The 21,252-nt window shown below is 39.7% G+C and overlaps 3 protein-coding genes across 3 annotated transcripts; 1 reads left to right on the top strand and 2 right to left on the bottom strand.

Moving 5' to 3' along the window:
• Positions 1-8,811: 8,811 nt before the first annotated feature.
• On the bottom strand, positions 8,812-10,757 carry LOC308363696 (protein transport protein Sec61 subunit gamma-like; the record flags this gene model as incomplete). Its single annotated transcript, XM_080836524.1, has 3 exons — positions 10,660-10,757; positions 9,354-9,456; positions 8,812-8,918 (listed from the first exon to the last, which is right to left on the bottom strand). Exons 2-3 carry the CDS (start codon positions 9,445-9,447, stop codon positions 8,812-8,814), a joined length of 201 nt encoding a protein of 66 aa, XP_080692650.1. The 5' UTR covers positions 9,448-9,456; positions 10,660-10,757.
• A 992-nt stretch (positions 10,758-11,749) lies between these two features.
• On the bottom strand, positions 11,750-16,431 carry LOC308363983 (retinol dehydrogenase 12; the record flags this gene model as incomplete). The annotated part of the gene is made up of 7 exons (XM_080836913.1): positions 11,750-11,852; positions 11,992-12,184; positions 14,712-14,921; positions 15,052-15,156; positions 15,308-15,463; positions 15,683-15,798; positions 16,409-16,431. 7 exons carry the CDS (start codon positions 16,429-16,431, stop codon positions 11,750-11,752), a joined length of 906 nt encoding a protein of 301 aa, XP_080693039.1.
• Positions 16,432-17,610: 1,179 nt separating this feature from the next.
• On the top strand, positions 17,611-21,000 carry LOC308363416 (putative G-protein coupled receptor 141; the record flags this gene model as incomplete). Its single annotated transcript, XM_080836227.1, has 3 exons — positions 17,611-17,652; positions 18,560-18,597; positions 20,088-21,000. 3 exons carry the CDS (start codon positions 17,611-17,613, stop codon positions 20,998-21,000), a joined length of 993 nt encoding a protein of 330 aa, XP_080692353.1.
• Between the last annotated feature and the right edge of the window lie 252 nt (positions 21,001-21,252).

The raw sequence follows: 21,252 nt of genomic DNA, 5'->3' as shown, positions 1-21,252 counted from the left end.
AATCTGTGCAGTGCTTATCTTTATATTCTCAAACAGACCTCCGTGAAGGTGTGCTAATTGACAAAGGCAGGTGGCTGCTGAAGGAAAACCACCTCATTCGAAAATCTCCTCCTTTGTCCATGGGGATGTATGGTGAAATGGACACGTCCTCTGCAGACTCAGGTCCGGACAACATAAGTGAATATGCATCTTCTTCACAATATCTGAACCATCAGCCCTCGCTCGCTGTCATATCTTCATCAGAGCTAGAGGAGATGGCAAAACCACCAACACCCAAATGCACATATTTCGCCATACCACACAGTAGTGACTCAGACCCCTTCCGAGACGACCAGAGCAGCAATGGAAATAGGCAAGGAGACATCATGAGGGGGAACAGGGTCTCTCCACAAGAAGAACCTTCAAAAACATGGGCAAGAAAGCACAGCAGTTTCTCCTCATTTGCCTCAGTGGAGTTCAAGCTTCCAGATGGAAAGATTCATCCAGAAGGGGGCGCTGCAGTGGAGCGACCAGCTCGGTCTCGGAGCATTGGAGGTAGAACCCTGCGGGAAGAGGACTCCACAGAGTCACTGCAGCTTAGGTGTGGGCAGAATTGCCCCATACTGTGAGCTGCATGAGGTGATCAAACTTGTGCATTATTCGCCACTTCACTCTGCAGAACTAATAGAATTAACCCATTAATAAACCCATTTCGAATTTTGGGGGTTGTGATACAATACAATACAATACAATACAAAATATATTCAGGTCAAGGTGAAAGTAACTACATTGCATTGGAAAGGATACTCTCATGTTACATGTAATCATGGGAATATGTTGTTTTAAATGATGGTGCCTGTGCTGGGATTTGGATTAAGAATCCTTCAAAAATATATCTTGAGTGCTTTTAAGCATATTTTTCTGCACAGCAAGGGAGCTTGATATATCCCATGTTAAAGTACTTGAACATACCAAACGTCCTAAGTGGTATTTGTTGTAAAATATTAAGGAAGTCAACTGTATATGCAACATATGCATTTCATACAGGGGGTTAAATTAGGACTTAAAGTGATAAGAAAAGGAACTAAAAGGTACATTTTGGCAATGTTAAATGATCCAAGATACTAAACAGCTACACTTCCAAGTTGTCATGCCTACATCAGTCTGTGGCAGTCACATGGACAAACACATTGTGTTATTCACTGATTTCTCATGTCTGGGAAAAACAGCTCCATGTAAGGGGATAGGCCTATAACAACTAGATAGTTCTCTGTTATTACTATGTACCTCACACCATTAGTGTCTATTGTTCAATATCAGTAATAGTAAGATGATGTATAAATACCCAGATATCAAAAAGTGTTCGGTACATTTCATAACATTTTTTGCCCATAACAAAGCACTGACTGATAACAACTTGAGATTTGGAATAACAGATGTTTCCTGCTACACCGTGGAGATGTTGAAAGATGTGTTGATTTGCAATGTAATAGTGCCATCTTTTTGACTGAATGCACGTTACGGATCTATAAAGCTAGATGTGTGAGATCATGGCGGGAACACTGACTCATATTGTAAAATAATTTTGATCTGTGTTTCTGTCACTGTCAGTCTGTGCTCTGAGATTTGCTTCTTCTCAACATCAAATACAGTACAGTAGCAAAACCTTAAAAGATATAACATGCTATATTGCTTCTTTTCAAGGACATGATACATGGCACATGAGATACAGTGTTTAATTTCAATGTATATTTTGTATTCCATTCTGTCGTTCTTTTGGATTGTGACATCCCAATCAGAGTGCAGTGAGATATAGAAAAAGGCAGTTAGTACCATAGCTACTGTTTTTAAAAGTGGGTTGAAACATTGTATTTTTTGTGTATAATAAAATTATATTTTAAAAGTAGTTTGTTTTGTAATGTTGTTATCATGCAGGATGATCATGGAAGTCACCATGTATTAACTGTCACATGTTAAGAGGTGACATTTTAAGACTACGAAAGGCATTCAGTGGATCAAAAAAGAAACTCTGATAAAAATGCATACTGGAATGTAGCTTAAGGGTTCTCCATAAAGGGCATGCATTTGCTTATAGAGGATGATGCCTAAATGAACTACGTCCACAGTGTATAAGCAATATAGCAGCAATAGCAATGTTCACTTAAAGTTTGATTCCTACTGTTTCTGTTGATAACCCCAAAGTAAATACACACAGAGATTATAAACATCAAATCTATTTTTTAATTGCAAGATATTATAGAAGCTGCGTTTTGTTGGACATACATGTGTCAAGAGAGGAGTTCCCTAAAGAAGTTGACGATTCATAACATTTTTATAGAACTTCTTCCATTCCTCAAAACAATCAAACAACAACATCAATAACAGAAACAGGTAGGAGTGCCATGACATCCAGAATGAAAAAAAGACAAGTAAAAAATACATTCATCATCAAACACAACCGTATATACTGTATGTAGTACAACAGTACCAGAACAGCTCATACAAAAGCATTTTTCACAGAAATTGACAGACTGTACTTGCTAATACATCTGACTATCGTCTGACTATCAACACATACGTCTGACTATCGACAAATGAAACCGCATTTGATAATAAAATTACCTCAGTGAATGACACTGTGTTCTCCTAATCTAACTATATTTCTCAATCGGTTCAGTATCAGCAACTTAAATTCCAGCCATTTGTCTTACCAATGCTTTCTACTAGTTGTTCTGTCCTCCCTTGGCTCCTCTGTTAGACTAGGATGTCACACAACAATGACCTCTCACATTCACATCCCTTCGGATGAAAATGTACAAGAAAGGATCCACCATGGGATTCAGCTGAACAAGAAGACTTGCAAAATACATGGGAATAAAGAAAAAATGTTTAACAATGTAAATGTAAAAACTTAGGATGCACAGTGGTAAGAAAAGCACTCCATATGTTCCCACAACCATTCCCAACAAGTTCATAATCCTTTTCTTCTCCTCGTCAGGTAGAGATCGAACTGACCTTACTGCTCTCTGTGTTCTTAAGTAGCAAATAACAAGACACACAAACAGCAGGAGGGAGAAGACAGCATTCATAAAATACACTCTGATATTCAACTGTTGTGGGAACATGAGAAATTCATTCAGCAAAGTTAAAGTCAGTGTCAAAATCCATACAACAAGACAGATCAGGATAGAGCATTTGATTGTGTGCCTTTGCTGGTACCAAAGAGGACGTGCCACTGCCACATATCTCTCTACTGTTATGCACAGCATGAATCCAATGCTACCAAACACTCCCAGCAGAAACACAAAATGTCTGACACTGAGATTTTTGTCTGTTCTCTCCAGGACACGTTTTATGAGCAGGGGTCTGATCAACAGCTGAAGAAAGTCTGATACAAGGAGGTTAATGACATAGACAGGGGTGGTATGATCAACCCTGACTAATCGTATTATCATGTAACATGCCAAGCTCACTGCAGGTATACCTATGGAAAATATGAGACTTTGCACAATAATGTCTGCCTTTCTTAGAGCTTCAATTGTAGTGTTAGAGACCGTATCAGACATGTTGGAAGACATGGTCGTGGTAGTCAAAGGGTTTGTATTCAGGAGGTCCCCAGATGGGTCACTTAAATGTAGAGGAGCTTGTCAAAGGCATGGAGATATTGTCTGCATTCGGCTGAACCTAAAGAATGACACAGGAGTAAAACAATTTCCTCAGCACACCCTGGCACTGTATAGAAGATTTACTACCATTACTGCCAGTGTGATAATTATCAATACTGTAAACTAATATTTGAATGTAGAATTGTAGGCATTCAGCATTGTTGCTGGACCACAGGTTTAGTAAAGAGTAGAGTTTGTCTTACCTTCATTGACTCAAAAGTGATTCTAGCACAGATATTAGAGCAGTTCAGTATCGCAGCACAAATGTATCACTGTCAGGAAATCAAACATGAAGTAGGCAGTCACAGCTTACTCTCATACATTTCCAGTGAATATAGACACACTCAGTGAGGTGTGACCAAACAGTAGATTGTGTCAGTGATAAAACATCAACTCTCACAGCTCTTTCCCGGAAAAGGTTGAGGTTCTAAGTACGAAGGAATTAAACTTATGTAAAGTAAAAAAAAAAATGCTGTAAGTGTGCTTGGAACTCATTAATGTGTATGTTTTACCAAGTTTATTTCTGCATTTAACATTCAGATCTGCATATATTTGGTGTTATCCACCAGCTGGCACACACCAGCCAGCTGATGAATAGGTATTAGACAGGATGGTTGGGGTGCTGACCACATGATATATATAATGAGATTCAAACATAATCTACTTACAGTGGTCAAAATGTAAAACCGTGTAGAAGTCATAGCAGACACAATGCAGTTTTTTTTTTTATTTGTTGAGCACTCTTTATTCAAGCAGAATCTCAGAGTGCTAAAGGACAAAAGGACAGTTTAAGAAAATGTAAACATTTTTTAAAAAGTAGGAAATGCCTTTATGAATAAAAAGGTTTTTAGGCCAGTCTTAAAACAGTCTAGTGTCTGTGTTGCCCTTAAGTGGTCCGAGAGGCTGTTCCACAGTCGCGGGGCTGCAGCGGAGAAGGTCGTCCATGGTGCGTAGCCTGGTGTTTGGGATCTGCAGGGACAAACTGTTATTGGATCTGAGGGGGCGGTTTGATATTTGAGGAGTGATGAGTTCTTGCAGGTAAGGGGGGACATGACCGTTTATGCATTGGTGGGGGAGTAGGAGGACTTTGTAGTCAATGCGGGATGAGACAGGGAGCCAGTGCAGTGAGTGTAAAATGGGGGTTATGTGGTTGTATTTCCTGACTCTCATCAGGATCCTGGCAGTGCTGTTCTGGATGTACTGCAGCTTTTGGATGTTCCTGCTAGTGATCCCAGTGAACAGTGAATTGCAGTAGTCCAGTCCAGTTTCTCATCTCTTGGCAGAAATCCACAGGAAAAGGGTGTGCACTGCTGGCACACAACTTTTACTCATACCTTATGGCTGTGATAATATACTCTGAGCAGTGTATGTGCATATCAGTGACATGATAATATTAATAATAATGATGATATGAAAGCCTAGGTATGAATGACTGAAACTTGTTATGAAAATTGTACTACTTTGCTTCTAACACATAGATTTGGAAGGTGGTTGTAGCTCAAACTAGTCAGTAGTACCTCTGTCCGTGTTGTTTAGGCCATTATCAGGGTGTAATTAAAATGTTTCTATTTTCTAGAGCCAAAGTAAAAGCCTGGGGTTTAGCAAACACTACAATATTTGAATTTCACACCCTTTTTTTAACAGCAATGTATGTACAGTAGTATCTGTGCTTTTAAATATGGGTTGAAGTATTGCATTGGCTTTCTAAATTCTTTTCACAGCATTTGGTGTTCTGAAAATGTCTCAACTGACCAACTTCACGGGCCCCCAGCAGTTAGTGCATGGCATTGACCCTTCACAGAACACATTGACCGGGTACGGGTCTCTGGAGCTCCCCCTATTGGAACTGGCCAGTATTAGCACATAGCCTCAAGACTGTCCACTCTGTGCTACAACTACATCTGTAGATCAGGGGATCTGGTGTGTCTACCCACCCAAAAACGATTCAGCGAGCAATACAGAACTGCAATTCAGAAGCAAATCACTGCTGTATAATATGATATAACAGTTCTGCTGCACATATCTAGCCCAGGTGATTAGGTACCTCAAGACTTACATGACTGCTTTTTGGATTGAAACTTATCCCAGCCAGTCGTTGCAGAAACACCTTTACCTAGTAAAACTTGTTAAGAATGTTTTGTTTCCAGTCCTACCTTGCATTACTGTACATAATTGTTCATATCATATCTGTATGTATTTGATATTTTTATCATTATAGAAACCATGCTTACCAAGACTATCACGGTTCACAGTCATCTTGAATGTGATGATGTCGCTAGTCTTAAGCTTTGCAAAATTCGTAAAACTCTCCATTCTCTAAGAGAGAACAAAGATAATTTTTTCGAAATCGAAACAAAATTCTATATAAACACATTAAAAAATGTTTGACAATGATTACGCTATTCTTGCGCTCTGTTCCGTTGTCCATACCCTCCGTACCTACCATCCTTAGTTTGAGTATGTAGGGTGTTCCGTTTTCCGATTTCTCATTTCCGCGTCGAAAAGAAGTATACCCAAAGGACCCGTATCTGTACTCATAACGGTCAAAACGCTGAGTGTGGAACCAGGGTACACTTTCCACACTCAACGGCCACCATCTTGTCAACGTAGCGGAAGAGGCGGACCCAGGCAGAGCCGCTCAGCTCGAAAAAGACGAACGCGGGGCTTGTCGCGATCGTAATTTCCGCTAAGTGCGCCACGGAGTATTAGATTTGGAACAGCACTCACCTGCTGAGAATCTGCGTACCTAGTGAGTGTGTACTGTGTACTGTGTAGGTACGGTAGGTAGGGAAAATGGAACATAGCGTTGGTGTTCATGACTGAGGCCAAAAATGTCCTCTGGAGGTCAGGGGCCGTATTCACAAAGAATCTTAGGGCTAAAAGTAGCTCATAAGTGGCGAATTTAGGAGAAACTCCTAAAAATAATGGGCGTGTCAGTCTTAAATGTAGGACTCCTAATTTTTTTTACTAAGAGCAATTCACAAAATATTTTATCCCTAAAAGTAGCACCTAAGTCTAGGACAGCTTAAAACTCCTCATGAGGACTCCTAAATCACTAAGACCTATTCACAAAATATCGTAAGATGGCTGCAGCCAACTTGGAATTGATAACAGACATTGCTTAAACCGTGAAGGTATTAATATTGTCGTAGAATTAGCGCGGGATGCAATGACGCCTTTAAACAATGATGTGTCCCGAAGTAAAATGTTTGGAAACATAAAGATAGCCTATTTGGCTTTGCGGAAAACGCAAATGACGACACTGGGAATCATCAGTCAGCCGTTTAATTCATCAAACTATCAACGCACTGTAGACCCCACATCATCCAACAGTTTATCCAGTTGCCTTTGGACAATCGCCAATTACACAAGATCAAAGTAAATTCCATGGCGATCGCAGGAATGTCCAGTGACGGGACACACATTACAATAATTCGTCCACCGTGGCCTGGATGTACCGATGACTCGTGCATTTCAACGGAGAGCGGTCGCAGGTTTTTGAGAACTTACCAGCTGGATGCCGCTGGGGTGACAGTGGCTATTGGTCCTGGGACCAGTAGGCTTTCGCCTAGGCTACGGTTCACTTTCGTTTCGCTTTGATCAATTAAGATTGGAGGGCTTGAAGGGCCGTATGTGCTGATATTTGAAGTGGTCAAGGGCTGGAAATATAATAGCCTAACAGTTTGCTGGGTGCTTTAATTATTACTGCCTTGATTACATGCAATTGCCATATTATATATTGATCGCTTTCTATTTATCTTATCGTGCAAAGTGTCATTCCCGTTGGATGCACAAACTTGTCATCATGCGTGTGCATTCTGCTAACTGCACTGTCCATAACTATTTAATATGACTTAATTTGAAGCCTAGGTTATTCTCTTATTTTCAGTTGATATAGTGGGATTGTTAGAGGGACGTCACAAATGAGTTTTTAATGAGAGAGCCTGTCAACAACCAATCACCGTCCTCACCCCTTCTAAACTCGTGCATGAGAATCGACGTCATCCATAGCAACGGAGTTTTTATCTTAAGCTTAGGACTTGGTATTATCCTTAGTATGAGTAGGTCTCAGAGCCGTTGTGAATCACTTTTAAGAAATTACTCCTACGTAAAAGGTTTTAGCGCGAGTTAGGAGCACTCCTAGTGGTAAGATAAAAGGCTTTGTGAATACGGCCCCAGATTTAGAAAGCAAAACAAGAAGCATAGCTGACATTGCTCATTTGTTAAAGGGGCTCTCAAATGACAATAATTTCCTAACTGAAGCCTACTCTTAGAATCAACTTCAAAATCTTACAAAACAGTTCTGCAGAAACAGATCAACATGAACCCTGAAAAGTGCTCATTTTGAAGACAGGTTTGTCTGTACAGGCTGCCAAACCCATTGAAGGTGAAGCTATACTGTAGACTATGCAGGGAAGTAGGCTACTTTTAAAAGAAGTCTTCAAGCAGGTTGATCGGTGAAACTTCACCCTAGTTACCTCAGGACTCCGGAGCTGCATGTAAGTACATTTATTAGACAAACAACAACAATTGCAATCGGGCTACCCTCCCAGCACAAGGCTGAAAGTGAAGCAATGATAAACCCATTGCACAAGGTTTATATAGTCAGAAGTTTAGCTTTCAGCAGGGACAACCACGTGGTGGATTTCTCTCGTCCAAGGCTCCCTGTCTTGCAAGGATGGCAGTTTTGCACAAGGTCGGAAGAAGCACAGTTCCCTTATCACCTCTGGTCTAAACATGCTCTTGTTTGTATGCAGGCAATCTTAGTTACACACATACACACACACACACACACCAAAAAGCCATTATCCTGCTTTCATAAGGACATGATTCACACAAGAATTATCCTTAAGTCATTAAGAGTGTTTGGAAATAATCTCCATCACAGGTGATAGAAAAGACAAGACCAGCATGTGCAACGAATTAAACAGTTTTATTTATAAAATACAAATGTTCCTGGCATGTTTAAATTAAGACATACATCAGAACACATCATCCCCGTCACGATTCATTGTCCAGTCATGAATCTGGTCAGTTTAGAAGGGATTCTGGTCAGCCACCTCTGTAACAAAGAATTTTAAGAATAAGGTCATTTGTTTCACACAGATCCTATACTTTTACCACAGATTATGACTATCTTTGTCAAAAAAGGAAAAGGACAGCCTACTTACACAATAATGTTATTAATGGGGATGTGGATGAGTTTGACGAAAAATCCAATAAAACCCATGATGGCAAAACCAATTGCTGTTGCTATGGCGATCTTCTGGAATTCTGTAATTGGATAATTTAACATAATTGTGAAAAGGTCAAGGTCCAGTTCACTAAAAAAAAGTCATGATTAAGTGACAGCAAGAAACCATACATTCAGTTGTGTGAAATACAACCACATGTTCAGAACAGTCTTTATTTTCATGGAATTGCATTTGCAGATTTATTCTGTGATTATTACCCAGATGTTTTTAAAATTCATATCTGTACATTTTTACACAGCATATGATAACAGTGCGTTAACACATAATTATGCCCTCTTTCATATACACCCCATTAAACTAAGCAACAATTAAAGGGATTTGTTGGCCTAAAATCAATTGTCTTGGTTATATATTAGCCTAAATAAGGGAAAACTGAAATGATGTAAATTGGCAAATTATATGTCATAAACATATAGGCAAGAATTCTAGTAAGTTATTTAGTAATTTAAATTACCTTTTCTGTCAGGTTTTGTGCATCTCTTCACAAGCCTTAAGGAGTCTTTGCAAAACTGCCTACCCGGCTCCACAAATTGCAACACTTGATCCATTGGAGCAGGCTACAATACATAGAAATAAGGAAAGCATTAGTACAATATAACTAGGCTAATTATTTTAACAGTTCATACATTAGATCAATCCATCACTAAATTCAATCTGACATTTGGTCCCTGTTCTTCATGTGGTTACGGTGTCCATTGACTTCAATTCACTTGATTTGCAGTTATTCGCGCAAATGCTGTTACTCACGCCATTGGAATAATCTCTCCACCGTTTCACTTTTATAATACTATACACAAATAATGGAAAGACCGGGTTGGAGTTTAAGATTACAACTTCTTAAAATTGCTACTGTATTTCTTGACTATTATTTGTGTATGTCTTTCAGGTATGGTATTAGGTGTATTATAAAAGTGCAGATTATTCCAACCGCGTGCAAGGATTATTCCTTGGTTAGGACGAGTCCATCTCAGTTTTTCCAAGTTGGGTCCTTCAGAGGCTAGACAAGACAAGACACCTTCCTGGCATTTGGAGATAAACACTGCGTCTCTCGGCAGCGAACAGTGGCATGACTGTTGGCGGCGTAAGGCAACATTATGGTAATGTACTATGACGCAGTTCGGCAACAACCAATCGGAATTAAGAAGTCCTCCGCTTGAGAGAACTGTAGAGAACACAACTGTACGAACTCTGGCTCCCATCATGCATTAGTTCCAAGCAAAATGGAGGAGAGCCATATAGAATGCCATAGCGGTTTTCCTGATAATATAACATTTTATAAGGCACAACGATACCGGTCTACATGTTCGTTAGCGTGCTTTGCGGCCCCTTAAAATAAAGGTAGTAAGACCAGGCATCCTGAACAGATGTTGCCACCTAGTTCAATACCTCTGAATGTCCACGAATCTTTGGCAGCGTTGATGGCAGGAGAGCCCGAACGAATTGTCGTGCTTCTGTTGAACACGCACTGTAAGCGCAGTTGCTCGAACAACTTCAAACTAATTTATATTAGTCAATCGACACCGTAAACATAAGAGAGGGGACCAAAGAACAAACTGTCGGATAGCCGCTATTAGCAAGGCGAATGAGATGACCAAATGGAAGCCTATGTCGAGATTTGACAATGCTAGCCAGTCACACACCCTTACGGAAAAAAAGTAGAAAAAATAAACGTCGAAATTTGACATTACTAGGCAGTCATACATCCTTGTGAAAAAAAAAGTATAACAAATAAACTTTAACGTGTTATTTTGCAAACTTACCTTAGGTGTAGGGTATCAGAGAACGAATGAGACAGGAAAAAACCCAGTCGCTCACTTGATGAAAATAAAGCCACGTACGTTTAGGAACGACGATGACGTTTTGAACTCACACATGCGCACATAGTAGTCATTCTTCATTTATGTTATTCGGTTCATACTATCATCTCCTTCTACGATCAGTATCGCCATCTAGTGACCCAGTCCGGTCAAAGTCCACAGTCCTTTTTTCAAATTTCTCACTCTTGACGGTTGCTGATTAACAATAAGCAACCATGAAAGCAAGCTTGACAGGCCATTTGATTAGATTTCAAACACGGGAGAAACCTGAAGTAAAAAGCAAGTGATCTAATTATGTTTGAAGAGTAGAGTGGCATCAAAAGAGCGAGAACTCCTTCAAACAACTGCCTTTTTGATGCAAGAGAGCTCCTGCTACCAGGTGAGCCAAAACGTGGCAGAACTGTATTGGCATGTGGGCCTCATTACAGCGTGCAGTTCTGTAAACCCATTAGCCTACTGTAAAGTTAAGTGGAGGGTCCAAGGAGATGGCAGAATGCACCATTCTTGAGTGCTTCAGAGTAAGAGGTTTGGATACTGGGTGGATGGAGCATCAGTTAAAACATTACTGTTTAGAGAAAGAGTTGTACTAGATATAATTTAGAATTTAATTTAATAACACTACAGAAAACAACAAAATCAGCAAAAATGCACAAGACAACACTGAAATTGGCACAAATGAATGGAAGCAACAGCATAATCAGCAGTAGAAATCTAGGTGGGTGAATTATGTAGGGTGTCTGTGTGTTATTAATGCATCCATGGTGTCACTAAGGACATATTTCTCCTTGTCTACATCACTACATGACTGTTGCCATCTTTATGATTATCCTCATCCCCCATATCCTCATACTTGTCCTTAAAACAGAAACACAGAGTGAGGGTGGTACACCTAAAGTTTGCCTGCGCCACAAATATGTCAGTAGTTGTGGAGGTGGTAGGATCACAGCATATTAATTGCCCCTCTCATAACAAGTTGATTTCACACATAATTGAAATGCTATACTGTAGGCATGCTTTCCATAAAATCAGTGCGCTATTCCCATATAATTCCCAACATCTGGCAGCTGAGTTCCCACAGTTTCTCTGCCATGTCATCGTCTCTTGCTGCCCTGGAACAGCCTGCAGGGCCACAGTTGCTGTGGGAGTTTAAGGGGTAAAGTATGAGTTTTCCAAATGCATCATCCAAGTAAATGAAATGACAGAAGACTTTATATATATATATATATATATATATATATATATGTATGTATTGTGAATGTGCTGTGTGCTGCTCACCTGTAATATCCACCACTTTCTGTGTCCAGCTCTGGTTCCACAGCACAGTAGATGGATGTCTGAGCTCCCTGCACCTTGGTCTTGGTGAAAGGCCTGACAATCTTCCACATCACCAGCAGGGGGATGTTCATGTGTCTCTTCAGCTCTGTGCGCACCACTCCGGGGTGGATGACATACACATTTACTCCTGTATCTGAAAAGGGTAAGGGCACAAAGTTCAAAGTACTTTATTGTCATTGTCACAAAAACAACGAGACAGATGAGGCAGCATCAGACAGCTAAAAAACTTAAGTTGCTGTGCACATTAACTGCCACTGCTAAATTATAATAAATAACAATTCATAAATAGATACATAAATAACCCTTAGTAAATAAAAAAGCAATATATATTCATTGAGGTGCATCAAAAGTTGCATGGTAGTGTTAGAGTTCAGTCAATGGAGGCCAGATGGGAGGTGGGGTGGCATTGGGTGAGCTGATGAATAGTAAGTGGAATTTATGGTTGTTTTTTAACGCAGAACGTAAGCACGTAAGATACACAAGAGCCCCTTGCGCAGTTACATAACCCCCTTACCTGCTTTAGCGCGTCCCCCAAAATGTCTGACTATCTGACAAAACCACGCCAGCCCCACACATTGATTGACCTGCTAACCACAGCCTTTCATGAGTCTCACATTTCTGCTTTTAAAAGCATACTACAGTCTTTTTTAGACCAAGATTCTTTTTTAATCATGAATAGCCTGCAGGCCGTCTCACAAGCCTCTTCTTGTGGATTATGAACAAACATAACAGAAGAGGTCCGAAGACATGAACTCCTTAACAAACCCTCTTTAAACACTTATAAGGACACTCAAATGACCGCAAATTCATGTAGAGAATATCCCATTCTCACAGGAGACATCACCCGCAATTGTTTGGAGAGAACTTTCCAGAATTTTCCACCACTTGTTAGTCATGTCATCCATTCATATTGACGTGAATCAATCAATTGCACCCGTGAGGCAAGCGCGAGTTTGATAGAATGAGCCCGGTCTGCTCATATACAAAACATTAACGTGGAGTTAACTTGCGGCTAGCACCATTGTATTACAAGCACTGACAACATACACTCATGATGAGAAGGTACACCTGGCGATTCTCTCGCCGTTTACCTTTCACCTTTGAATAATGTAACTCAAAAACACATTGTTTTAAAGTGCTCTGGCCGTCATTAAAAGATGTGTCAATAAACTAACTTTTGCATCATGTAATCTGTCTTTTTCGCCACTGGTACTGAATTGCCAACCTTTGTATTTTGTGAATCACATGTATTCATAAAGTCAAGCCTTTTGCCCACTACACTTTCATGCTCCTTTAAGTTTTTTTCCTTTGTCCTGCTGCAATAAATACGCTTAATTCACTCAAAATAAAACCTACAGTTCTGGCGTTGATTTGCAACACGCACAATCCTAAGAACCTAAGGGAACCTTAAGGAACTGTAAACCAAAACAGGTCCCTTGTGTATCTTACGTGCTTACGGTTAAAAACTGACCATAAAACGACCTTTATGGCATGAGGATAAAAGCTCTTGGAGGTGAAAGAAAGCACACAAATATGTATTGTTAGCATTTATAGCAGCATTGCAATTACCAAAATAAGTGGCTATAATAAAATGCCAAGCACACACAAGTTATAAGGATAAAAGGGAAAGCTTTTGCAGACACAGAAGCAAAGAAAGCTTCACATAAAGGAGAACAGTCGTATTCAAATGAGGAAGTCAATACTTGTTTCAAATATACACATAGCAAATGCAGAGGTGGATTTCAGAGTGTGTGTGTCTACACCACCTCTGCCATAGAGTTACTTTCACTTATGGAGGTCAATGATTATCTCTTTCGTTGTCTTTATGTTCAGACTAACGTGCTTAGAACACCAGACTGCCAGCTTTCCCACTTCTTGCCTGTAGGCAGCCTCATCGTTGTTAGAGATGAGGCCAAGCACTGTCATCTGCAAATTTGAAGATGTCGTTGGATTGGCAGAAGGGAGTACAATCATGTAGCGAGTGTATAATAGTGGGCTGAGCACACAACCTTGTGGGGCGCCAAGGCGGATGGTCAGATTTGAATAGTGGTGCTTCCCCAGTTGTACTCTCTGTGTGCGATTGGTCAGGAAGTTACACAGTGTAGCATTGAGGTGTAAGTCCTGAAGTCCTGCAGTTTGGAGATGACTTTGCCTGGATGGATTGTGTTGAAAGCGGAACTGTAGTCTTTAAAGAGAATGCGGATGTACAGTATGTGTTCTTTAGCTCCAGGTGCTCCAGTGCAGTGTGAAGCAGCAGGGCTACATCCTCTGTAAATCTGTTCGCTTTGTAGGCAAACTGGTGTTGGTCAAAGGAAGGGTGGCACAGCTGGTCGGGGGGGATGACGCAGACCCTTTGTAGTCTGAGATTGCTCCTATTCCCTCCCATATTTGTCTCAGATTGGTGTGAGAGTGGAAAAGTTGCTCAGCAAGTTGCCCGTGTTTGGCTTTCGCAGATTTTATGCCTCACCTCAGTGCTGCCTTTGCTGTACTAGTGCATCACCTGATCTGAAGGCTGCGTCTCTGGCCTTCACTAGTGTACGCACCTCTCTACACATCCATATACACAAAGTTATTGCTAAATAATGGTTTATTAATGTGTTTTGTGCCCCTGTTTAGTATTTTAAATACGTAAAAAATGGAGAAATCTGCATAACACAAACCCTTGAGCCTCTTTGCCAGGGAGCGGGTGCTGAGTATGTTTGCCAGTTTGCTCTGCCCGTATGCTCGTCTGCTGTGGTATTCCCTTTCACTGTTAATGTCATCCAGCTGGATGGACCCCCAACTGTGTGCCATAGAGGAGACATTGATGATCCTTGACGGAGCAGACCTTTTCATTAAGTCCAGCAACAGGAAGGTCAGCAAGAAATGACCTGAAACACACCAGTTGTCAGCCATCTTTCTGTTTAATTCCCCATTTATCCACCCTCATGACCAGGCTCACATTTAAATATTGAATACGTTTTAAATAATTAAGTATGTATGAATATTCTGATTTCTCACCCAAATGGTTTACACCAAATTGCATCTCAAAGCCATCTGCTGTCTTTGAATAGGGGCACATCATGATTCCAGCATTGTTGATGAGAATATTCACTTGCCTCTCGTCTGACATGCAATGTAGAAATATACAGTATTGATAAACAATAGATATTGTCATGGTGTATTTGTTTTATATTTTAGATGTGCTATGGTTCAATTTTTGTGTCCATAGAATTCATATATTCAACATAACACCCACTCCCAAGTGTAAGCTTACCTCTGTTGATTCCCTCTGCAAATTCTTTGATGGACTTGGTGTCAGACAGATCTAGTTTTCTGATCACAACATTTTGGTTTCCTGATTCCTCTGTGATCTCTTTCAGGGTGGTCTCAGCCTTTGCAACATCTCTACAAGCCATGATAATCCTTGCACCTATAGAGCCAACATCACAGGAAAGCAGACACCATATACGTAGTTGTTACATTACAAAGGACAGCGAATAATCAAACAAATCAATGATGAGCATACAGAAAACTTTGATTATCTGTGGCCTTACTATTAACATTGGGACAGACACCTTTCACTCAGAGTGTATTTGTCTATGAGTGAATGTTCTAGAACAATTTTTTGTGAATTAATAGAAAAAAGTACCTCTTTTTGCGAGGTCTCTGGTTGTTTCTTTGCCAATTCCTGTGTTGGCACCTGTGATGATCACTGTTTTACCATCAAGTCTTGCTGAGGAAGACCACTGGCCACAAAAAAATGCTCTGTGATAGAAAGTTTTGAGAGAAATTGAACCATATTTTAGGGCTGTGGAATTCATCTAATTACGAATATGATCATGGCTTCCAACGATTACAAAAACAACCTATTTGAAATAAAACGATTAATGTGCTGTATTCCTGTCACAGTGATGTTTTCCTTTTGTATGATGTTTTACTTTTGCGTACTCATTTCCTTTACAGCGGTGTGCTTTTGCCCCTTCCTAAAAGGTCAAATTCCACTGAGTAAGTAGCGCCACTGCTGACATTTTGACACAGTTTAATATTCATGATGAACCATACTGTTACGTTTGTAAGTAAGCAAAATATATTATACTTGGATGCTACAGGCCTAATCTATAGAGCAAATTACTGAAGCCAGACAGAAGTTAAGTACCCTAAGGATGTGCCTTATTGTAAAAGACTAGTGGTGGAGGTGAAATATATTTTTTTAAATATTTTTGCACCTATTTCCTTCAGAAATATTAGTACTTCCAGGTATTATACCTCCTTCCTTCATGTGTGAGAAGCATTGTTTCCTGTACATTACACATACCAAACCCTGTTACTATGTGTCGCTAATAAACAGGCTTAAGCATTAAGAGTAAAGTCTTACCTTAACGCGTATATGTTAGCCATGTCCAGAAGCGACTTCCAAAGTTACAGCATAGTTTACATCAGATGTGCATAAAACATAACAGTAAATGGTCTGTGTGCTGTTTTGGCATCATCCATAATGAAGTCCTATGAAAGTTCTCTGCTTTTTTCAGTGCTGTCGCTGGGTTTACTGTGCCGTGGTTTGGATTAGACGCAGAATGCAGTAGGCTAATCCTAGATAATCAGTTGGGCCCTAGTCCACAACTTGCTCCACTATGTGTATTCAAATACTTCTGCAATAATATGACTGTTTTTAAAGCCTCATAGATTGTTCTGGTTGCTTGTATTTCCAAGTGAGTTTTCTTTCAGAGATGTGTTAGTGTATGATAAGATTCTTCCTTAAATAAAAATAAAAATCAATACTGAATATTGATGCTAGTGAACATTCTGTATAATTATTATTATTACAAACAGTGTAAAGCCTTTGTTCAATTATGGGAGAGAACTCAAAGAGTAACCATAGCTGGTATAATATATAATATATATAATAAAAAACTCCTTAAATAAAGTTCAGAAACTTTTCTTCAGTCGATTATCCCTCCCCTTTAATAATACCAATTGGTATTGTATTGTATATCGTTGGAAAGCCTGATTAGTCACCTTTACAACGAGGTACAACTTGTAAGGATCGTGCATTCGTGGAATGAGCAACACAGCTAACCGTGTGGGTAGCGGCCCACATTTTTTTTGCCAAAATCCCCTGCAATATTCTTCTGTTGGGATTCACTCTTGTTTTGTGTTGTTTGGTGGATTGGATGATTGTCCCACAGTATTAAGGTAAAAACAACACATATTGACCCTTTTTGCTTAAGGTTTCTTCCTGCCAAACAGGGAGTTTTTCCTTGCCCCTGTTGCCGTTGTGCATGCACTAAGGGGGTTTAGGCTCTGGGCTCTGTTAAGCGCCTAGAGGCAATTGTATTGTTATGGCGCTATACAAATAAAATTGAATTGAATTGAATTATTCAGACTATTTAGATTGACATAAACGGTACACAAAGCTCTGGTGAAACCCACAAAAAGGAAGAAGAGTCACAGAATGTCAGTGTAACTAAGCAAAAACTATCACAAGACAACAACTTGATTGATTACGTATATATTTTTGCTGGCAGCAGCTGTGTGACTCTTGTGTTTTCACAAAACAGGGCTCTCAATGCAGTCTCTATGGGTTCCGGGAGGGCTCGCCCCACCATGCTTTCATCATACGTAATTGTGTTTAAGGACGTCATACAGCTTTGATCAAGTCACATTCTGTCCAGATGGCTAATGTTCAGTGTAACCACTTGATTCGCTCTTTGAAAGAACCTCCTTTTAGTTGGCGTACTAATGAAGATAAATTGACAAGGATCAAGACAGCTATCTAAGTTTTCGAAACACAGCCCTGTTTTGTGAAAAAAATGGGTTTAACATGAGAGTCAATGAGAGAGATCTGGGGCGATTTCCATTTCGCCCCAAAAAAGGGCGGGGCCATTTCAAGCAACACTTTTGCCTGACTGTAGCCTGATTCTACAATGACATTCAGAGGCAGATGATCTAGTGGTAGAATCAGACAGAAAAAAATCTCCTTCTGCCTAAACACTGGAGAAAGTATTTTGAGTATTTCAATTACAAAATTACTCCACTGTAAAGTATTTTGTTACAAATTACATTCGATATTTTTATTTTTCCTATCAAATACATATTACAAAACACTCAAAAGTAAAATAACTAGTATTTCAAATACAAGTAATTGAAATACTGCCCATCTCTGCCTGTTAGGCATAATGTTCATGCAAAGGATACATGCCAAATGAGTAAACAGTCATCTTTGTCAAGTAGAGGAGGACATGGGAGAGACTTCCAACCTGACCGTCATCATGCATGGACCATGAAGCAATAATGAAGTTGCAACACTATACCTAAACGTCAGCCTACTTTAGGCTCGTTTATCATACCCACGCTCACACAATACAAGCTGTACAAGGAAGTCATCATATCATTGCAACCATTAATATCTCAACGCAGTTTAAACAAAAGGTGAGTTGATTATTGTATTAATCGTATGGTGCAAAACAGAGACGGAGACAGAGAGCGCATCCGTCTACACGTGTCATAGTGAATATTTACTTTTTAGAGTTTTGTTTCATTGGTTGGTAGGATGGCTGCCATATGGTGAGACAAACACAGTTTCTGTCATTCGTATTTCAATCATGCTTTCTATATCTCTATTCGTGTTATTTACCATGGCACATGTAAACTATTAGGCTACCCGTAATAAGATGCAAGAAAGGTTTTGTTTTCTTTGAAACGGGATCATGATTCTTACAATAATGCAATACAGGCTATTTAAAGATTTTCCTTCTTATATGATTCTCCAGAAATGGTCACAGGGGCACAGCATGAAAGTGCTCTGCACCTGGATTCATAATGACATAATACACTGCAGGAGGACATTATTTGGAATACATTACATTAAAAAATTATGAGACCACTTCAAAATGATCAGTTTCTCTGGTTTTACTATTTATTGGTATGTGTTTGAGTAAAATGAAAATTTTAGTTTTATTCTATAAACTACTAACAACATTTCTATCAACAAAAAAAAATGCCTTTTATTTTAGAGCATTTATTTGCAGAAAAATGACAACTGGTCCAAATAAGGAAAAAGATGCAGTGTTTTTAGTTCTCAAATAATGCAAAGAAAAACGTTCATATTAATTTTTAAACAACACAAACTACTGTTTTAACTTAGGAAGAGTTCAGAAATCAATATTTGGTGGAATAACCTTGTTAAACAATAACAGCTTTCATTTGTCTTGGCATCGTACCGCTGTTTATTTTAATATTTTGTGATCAGAAAACTGTGTGAGAACATGGGTCATTTTTAGCACAAATCATAGCCTATATATATTTTTGGTTTAAATAGATATTTTGAACAATAAACAGACACAGAACAGACAGCAGTGTTGCATTGTGTTTGCTGCATCAATCTATAGCATGAAGTACTTGTCAACTTCTATCAGTAACAGTGTCTCTGCATCTTCATAATTATGTAGTGCAATCCACAAATAGTGCACTTCTTTTCATTTCAGTGTTAGAGATATGGAGGCATAGGTGTAGATTCACTAATGTGGGTTTCAACAGACCATTGAATTGCACAAGGTAACAAGTGACAGTTAGTGTCTACCTCTAGAGGAACTAACAACACTGACTGGCAAAAATGAAAAACCGCTGACCTAAATGACAAGTCAAGTTTTGCACAAGAATAACGGTTTCGACATGAATTGGTGCATGAAATGGCAGCTCCCCCATACTATATATAGAGTATTCTGAATAGGTCATTACAAACCTACTGACATATATTCACTGAACACCCACATGCGAGGCCAGAGTTCTGCCAGGAATATAAGTCTTAACACCCTGATCACATCCAAATCTCAGTTTGGGATGGGCAACAGCAATGCATAAGCATCTGTCATGCTTTCTTTAATGTAGGACCAAAACGCACGTCAAATAGAAATGATTACACTCTCAGAAGAATCGGAAATAGGTTCTAGATTTTCAGTAATTGGGCCTCATGACCCTATTTAAATGGGTACATTCTAAAAAAGAACCATTTTCACATACATACTCTAATTCATTAATTTTTTCATCTTTGACAGTGCAATGAATTCCACTTATGCCAGGGCTTCCAACACCACAGTTCTGCCAAATGAGTACAGGTACACCTTGCTGTCCATGTACACTGTGGTCCTTGTTGTCGGCATCTGTGGCATCGCACTCACGATTGACATCTTGAAGTCCAGTGTGCGATCTGTCACAACCATGGCGGTGCTCAACTTGATCGTCGTGCACATATTGTTCCTGCTGACTGTTCCCTTTCGCATGTTCTTCTACGCCTCAGGCCATTGGAATCTAGGACCCGTCTTTTGCAAGTTCATCAGCATGATGATCCACGCCCACATGTACATTGCTTTCATATTCTACGTCGTCATCCTGGCCGTGCGGTTCATCACCTTCTTCATGAAAAGGGATAGACTGGAGTTCTACAGGAGACTCCATGCTCTGATTGCCAGCCTGACTGTGTGGGTTGTCATCCTGGGGCTGATACCTGTGACTGTGGTAAGGTATGGCAGCGACAATACAGCCGACAGCAACCTGTGCTTTGCATTTGGAAAAGCCTTGAAGACCCCAAGTGTAGCCATTTTAAACTACCTGCTTTGTGCTGTGCTGCTGTTGGTGACTTTTGTCTTCCTGGCTATCCAGCTTTGGATACTAGGGATGATATACAAAAAACATGGCAAGACTGCACTAAATCACCAAGAGTTCTGGGCACAGGTGAAAAGCCTGTGCTTTTTGATAGTCATATTCATTTGCTTTGCCCCTTACCATGCATTCAGGATATACTATGTGACAAGATTTGCGCATGGGGAGGGCGAGTCAAGTTTGAACCAACTGCAGCTTAAGAATGAGATTTTTTTGGCTGTGACAGCCTTCAGCTCTTCTGACATGCTAATTTTCATTAGCAAGAAACGTTGGGGCAGCCTTTTACCTCAGCATTGTATTTGCTGGTAGTGTGATTGGGATACATATTTAGTGTCCATCAAAACAAATATAAAAACAAACTCAAAACAGAAAAATGCAGGTCAATTGTGCTGATTTGGAAATATTATATTCATAAGAATCTCATCTACAACATCCCACATCACAACTGGATTTGACCAGACAAAAAGAGGACAAAATACTTAAATTAAAGTCATACTTCAGCAATCGCTGAATTAGGGTGACCAGATGCAAACAGATCAAATAATGGGATGAGTAGTACGT

Source organism: Sprattus sprattus (assembly GCF_963457725.1).
Source record: "Sprattus sprattus genome assembly, chromosome: 4".
NCBI classification, from domain to species: Eukaryota; Metazoa; Chordata; class Actinopteri; order Clupeiformes; family Clupeidae; genus Sprattus; species Sprattus sprattus.
Note: the sequence above shows the minus strand (reverse complement) of the source record. Positions and strands in the feature narration are given on the sequence as shown.